The 6,476-nt window shown below is 47.0% G+C and overlaps 1 protein-coding gene across 6 annotated transcripts in view; it reads right to left on the reverse strand.

Annotated features, from left to right (window-relative positions):
• LOC105452018 (uncharacterized protein CG5098) overlaps positions 1–6,476 on the reverse strand; it is a 16,386-nt gene that overhangs the window by 6,787 nt on the left and 3,123 nt on the right. Inside the window, exons 1-3 of one of the 6 annotated variants that reach the window (XM_011692792.1) lie at positions 5,018–5,106; positions 971–1,099; positions 1–594 (exon numbers count right to left, since the gene is read on the reverse strand). The exon at positions 1–594 is cut by the window's left edge and continues 642 nt beyond it. In XM_011692792.1, coding sequence (XP_011691094.1) covers positions 1–544 — 544 coding nt within the window. In that variant the 5' untranslated portion in view covers positions 545–594; positions 971–1,099; positions 5,018–5,106. The other 5 variants (XM_011692791.1, XM_011692790.1, XM_011692789.1 and 2 more) reach the window with 5 other exon arrangements.

Here is a 6,476-nt window from a genome sequence, read left to right on the forward strand (position 1 = left end):
CTAAGTTAAGTGGCTCGTTATCTGCTGCAGAAGTGGCGCAATCGGGGCCGCAAGCTCCTCTACCGTGCCCAACAACGTCCGACGTGACTTTCAGTCCGATGATATTTTGCGTGCCGATCGGATCCCTTGACGCGCAACTAAACAGGCGAATATCCGCGTCGTAACAAATTTCTCTTGTCTGCGATTCAGACAAAATTTCGGTTTGATCTTTCGCAAACGAACACGTAGATTCCGTTGTTTTACTGATATCTAGCGAGTCAGAGCCTGTCCCTTCACTGAAATCCTTCCGGCAGCTACCGAGCCTGTCCCTTCGTTCCTTCCGCAGGTTTCCCGTTTTTGTGGACAGCGATTCATTAACTGTACCAGTCAGTACATCAGAATTCACTATCCTAACATCGTGACGTGCTGCTGTTGACGACAACTTTGCAGAGTATATCGAGTTTAGATTAATCGATTCCGTGTTATCTTTCGTTTTGTGATACAACTCGTCTGTATCCTGTACGGTATTGTGTGCTACCAATGCTTGCAGATCGATCCACTGCATAAAATTATTCGATAGCGCCCATTGTGGCGCAACGTCAAATATGTGTAGTCCTGGAAACAAAAAAAAGAATTGATCGTAACTCACATTTGCCACAAGTTCTGTTGCGCTACGCACAAGCGAAATGACCAATGTGTGATAATAATTACGTCATTTAAAATGTCAGGAATTCCGTTTCAGAAAATCAGGAAGCAACAGAGAGACGACGATATTTGTATCCAGAGTTTATTATTTTACAATTGGAAATAAATGGCGCTGTATAATTCGCATTATAACATAGAATATTTAATTTTATACGATCGCTTCTAATTTTGCGGTCCCGATTAACGAGAAAACATATACATATAGAATTTAAAAAAATATATATATAGCACAATAATTGTATTTTACCATTGCTGGAAACAATAGAAGAGTCGTGACAACTCACACCATATTGTAGGTCCCCACTACTTTTATCTTTCTCATTTGTATCCCGACAATCGTAGTAATATCGCTCTACGTCCAGAAGCTTATCGAACTTTTCCTCTGGCGATATATGTTTAGACGTTTGCAGAGATTCTGTAATCATACAACATACATTTCTCTTACCGATCTGAACATATCGCAGGAGCTTTTAAGCCATCACTCTCACAATATTCACACGATACACTACAAACGCCGATTCGAGCAAGCTGCTAATGTTAATACGCGACATATATATAATCATACAAGGATTTAAACAGTAAACGAAGCATCGTAGCCCCTCTGTCTGACGTTTTCTGGAATTTTTATTAATTCACTTTTTTATTAATCTATTTTTTTATAGGTAAACGTTTTGTATTTGAAATGAAATAGATATACGTTTGATATTTAGCGAAAGCGAGAAGGCAGGTTTTCGTGCAGTCCAATACAGCAGTAGAAAACGAACCCACTGATAAAAAAAAAGGAGAGAAAAAAACAAAAGTATCCTCGACGAGACGGAACGAACGAAACAGATCGCAACTTAGCAGCTTGCAGTCTGCGCGTAGGGAATATCGGCTCGTACGAATAGAAACGTAGCGTATATTTACACCGTTTACACTCTCATTTAACTATAGTATTTGAAAAAAAAAAAGAAAAACACGCAGCAAACGCTCTGATGTATGGAGAAGGGGCAACACGGTAAGAAACACAGTGTCATACGCTTCCGTCTCGTCCTCGTATTCCAAACGCACGCACGCACGCACATACATATACAAAGGCACACACGCTTCCACGCTTCCACCTTTCCCGTCAAGAACATTCACTTCGCCTTTATTCATACGACCCATTGACACCGACTATCAAACAGCTATTATCCGTCACGCCGCCGCATCGGCTCGTGCTCGTCAGCTCGCGCACTTCCGAGCGCACGACCGCCACGAAAGACCAGCGCACTCTCCGCGACGCGTCCCTCGCGGTTTACCCACTTTGCGACGAGCGCCGACGTTGCAAATTTTTTTTTTGTTTTTTTTTTTATTATATCACGTCGCAGAAGAAGCTATCCATCACCGATCTCTCCGACGTTCGCTGAGGGAGTTACGTGGCAATTCGAGGTATCAACGGCGTTGACGCGTGAGAAAGGGGAGAGAACAAGGTGGAAAGGAGATGGGAAAAGAACTCGGCGGCGTGTGGATCGCCGAGGTTTTCACTACTACGGAAAACGTCGGCGACGGCGATTCTTTCCGAAAAGGAGCGTGCCTCCCTATAACGGTCCGCCGCCGCAACGGAGGTTGCCGATCGGCCGGATTTTTGCGTCGTCGTTCCACGACGTCGTCGTCGCCGTCAACATCAACGTCGCTGTTGGTGATTCGCGAGGAGACGGCGACGCACGCATGCACGCACGCACGCACGTACGTACGTATGCACGATCGCCCCGGTGTCACATGCTCTCGCAATCGTCGCTCCGAGAATTTGCTCCGAGAATCGGACTCCGGCAATCGGCTCGTGGATCGGCGCGCGGTCTCGCGGATTCCGGCGGCACGCACCGTGCGCGTACACGCCGTTCGCAGGCGTGGAAGAGAAACGGAGATAGAAATTGAAAGAGCAAGAGAGAAAGAGACAGAGATCAAGTGTACCTACGGCGCGCAATACACAGACGCAGGATTTATGTATGTACACACGAAAGGCAAAGCGACAGCGGCGAACACGTTTATCCCGCACGTACTGTACATACACACCTCGTACACGTACACGTACTGTACACTTGCGCGGCCGTACACATCGATAGCGTCGTCGTTCGTGCGGACCACCTATGCACGCGCGAGCGAGACGTGTCACGAGCGAGCGCGAGGGTAAGAGAGAGAGAGAGAGCGCGACGGACAAAGGAGGAGAGAGAGACGAAAGACGCAGGGAGGAGGCACCCGCGCCGACAGACGTTTACCGAAGGAGCACCGTGGCCGCGTGTCACGACGGTCGCACTCTCCGCAGTCACCGGGTAATTCGCGACGGCCACTAGCGACGGAACGAACCGGCGCGGCGTTGCCTCGCGCTTTATTCACGCCGCGCGCCAGCAGCAACAGCGAATCCACACGTATTCACCGTATATATACATACACGCACGCACCTATACACACCCATACACACACACACGCGCGCGCGCAAAAACACACACATACACACACACACACACACACACACACCAGGCTGCGCGAAGGATGAATGTACGCACGCACGCATGCACGCATGCACGCACGTACTACACACGGCGTCGTGTTACCCACCGGCGGCGGCGGCGGCGGCGACGACGACGACGATTATTACAACGGCGGGAGGAAAGAAGAGGGAACGAGGTGGGCGGGAAGGGAGATGGGGAGACAGAGGCGAGGAAAACGGAGCGGAGCACACGCACGATACGCACGGTCTGGATGTCGCGCTGCCGAACGTGGAACCACGTCCGGGCACGGGGGGAATCGTACAGCGTGCGGTGTGCTGGCGCGATCCCGGTGTGTGCACGCACAGTGTTGCGCACCCGCCGCACACAATCGCACACACACACACACACACATACACACTCAACGGTAAAGACGCACACACAAACAGGAGCGTACAATCCGCGCCGACGTGAGCGCGGGGAGCGCGAGAGAGCGCCGCGCCGGAACGCGCGCCGTGACCCGCCTCTCCCCCTCGGAGTACCACACGCACACACGCGCGCGCGCGCGCGCACGGAGCGCACAATGCAATTTTCACTCGCGTTTCCCCGGCCCCGACGGGTGGGGAGACTCGCCGCACTACCAGCCGACGACGTCGACGACGTTGACGGCGACGGGCCGGACGGGCACAATGAGGGCCCCTCCGAGTATGAGAGAGAGAGAGAGAGAGAGATAGAGAGAAAGAGAGAGAGAGACGTGCGTAGCCCGATCGTCGGCCCCCGCTCGGCTCGACACACGACACGGCACGGCACGGCGCGACACGGCGGGCGAGACACGTACGCGGCCGCGAACGCGAGGATCGGACTTTCCGCGCACCTACCGCAACGAGGCCCTGCCGCCGCGGATACGGGCGGACTTGCGATTTTCAGCCCAAAAATCGTCGGGGCATCAACCAAAGCAGTGTTTCAACAATGGTGGCCGTCCACACAGCGAGTCAGCCCATCGTGCGCCGGCCCCGACACCTAGCGGTGGCGGCGCGACTCACGTTTCCGTTTTCTCGGGCGAGTCAACGTGCGACGACGCGACGCGAAGCAACGCGAGACGCGAGACGACGAGAACGGTCGCTTCTTAACGATCATATCTCGTCTCGTTTCTTTTTTTTTTTAACACATAATTATTAATTAAACCAAAAAAAGAAAAAAATAACGACAAAGACGATACAGTTCTTCTAAACCAAAAAACGTTTAAAAAAAAATCCCGCATCGCATTTTCGATCCGTGCCTCTCGATCGTTCAAACGCATCAAGGTGCGTCTTCACCGGACGTCGGCGAACACAGATCGCGAATTGCTTTATTTCTAGTATATCTGTTGATACCTGTTCGCCAACAGCTTGTAGACCGTTAATTAATTAAATTAAAATGTAAGATCGCTAATAAGCTAAATCAGTTGTTATTCTTGTTTTTTATTTCGAGCAGTTCGTTACCAAGTTTGTTTCCCAGTAAGCGGAAATAGATTAAAATAATTCTTTTAAATTGAAATGGATTGAAATTTTCCAAACCGTGAATTGAAATGGATTGCCCTTAATTATAGAAATGCATTCATTTCCACGAAGGCCAATAATCCATTTCAAATCCATTTTTAATCCATGATTCGAAATTTCAATCCATTTCCGTTTAGTGGCTCTAGTTAGCAGCCGTATTTGAGAGCAAAAGGAAAGCGATGGATCCAAAGTAGAACACCGGTGTAAATGGTATGTTTAGTTTTTGCAGATTCACTGAGAGCTGATCGTGGATCTTTTTTGCATGTACATACTATTCGCGGAAAACAGAGTGTCGGGCGCGTTATAGTTCGTACAATTTGCGAACTGTTTTCCGCGGTGAATACGCACCTTAAATGCGAACGGCATTTCAAGGGTGGAACTTCAGCAGAAGTGTTCCGCACTGCGACGTTCGCTCCTGCGCCTCGATCGTTCAAATAAACACTTCGAACACGCCACGTCTCTTAATACATATGACGATTCGATCTGAAATCGCACCGACTGCTTCCGAAGCGCAAATCTATACGTTTTTTGATAATTCAATATGTATATATTCAAGGCAAATATCGCCACAGCGCGTCAGTCGTGCCACTGCAGCAAATTCGTCTCTCTGCGAAGGTATTAATGGTTTTATATAGCGGTCGACTTGAGACACACATTTTTCCGCGTTTAATCCCGAAACACAATAGATGCAGTAAGTTAATAAGAAATTGACCAATCATAATTTATTATTCTCTTCAAATTCAACTGCGATTGGTCCATTTCTTACAGCTTACGGTCCATCTACAATGAGAGTAGTAAATCGTAAGCCGGAAAAAATTCTACTAATTATAGTCGAATATAAGAAGAATAATTGACTGTGATTGGTCAAGCACATACGGCATACGACTTACTACTCTCATTGTAGATGGACTTTTAAGGCTTACAACATCTATTGTGTTTCGAGACTTATAGCGTAAACACTTCAAATGCTTGTGCCCATCACGCGATGCTGGACATTGCTCCGAGATCTCGGATAGAGGAAGACTGGCCAATCGCGTTAATCAAGTTGAATTGTTTGAACGTGATTTATAATTCTTTTTCCGAGACCTCGATGCGATTTCTAGCGTGGACACAATTTTAGACCGGATAAACTTACGTAGTTGCGTATGAATCAAAAGAATCGCCAAGTGCGGACAAAAATTCTTGAAAGTTTCTGACCAAAACTAAATTAAAGGTAAGGGAGGGGGGGGGGCAAATAGTGTCACTTTAAATTTCTCCTCTTTCCCGCGTCTATCTTACCACTACTCGTTAATAGAAAGACAGTTCTTAAGCATCTAATCATCTTCTAAAAAAGCAGTAAAAATCAAAAGCTAAATATAGCTAGCGGAAAAGTTAAAAATTTTGCAATCGTGAAATCAGGTAAAACCTGGATCTTTTTTTGATATTTGAAATTATATTTTCTTAATTGCTGAATCGTTGAATGATATCTAACCTATTCTATGTCATACAGTATCTTTTTCCTCTTTTTGATATAATTTCTGTGCTTGTATATTAATTTTATTTCTCTCAGTAAAATTTTAAAGGTTTAGTCTATTGCATGTGCGTGTGGATATGTAGCGCAAGATCAGAGTTACTCTATTCGTTAATCTTGTGCTAGGATGATGTCCGGATAATAAGTATTTCAATTTTGAGGAGATCGAGACTAAATGCACTTTATTCGAATGTACACTCGCTCACTAAAAGGTTGCGACACTATCTTTTTTATAGGTTTCAAAACACATTAATATTTTGCAAATGTGGACCACGATTGGTGTTATAACTGCCTTTA

Source organism: Wasmannia auropunctata, unplaced genomic scaffold (assembly GCF_000956235.1).
Source record: "Wasmannia auropunctata unplaced genomic scaffold, wasmannia.A_1.0 LD336038.1, whole genome shotgun sequence".
Lineage (NCBI taxonomy): Eukaryota > Metazoa > Arthropoda > Insecta > Hymenoptera > Formicidae > Wasmannia > Wasmannia auropunctata.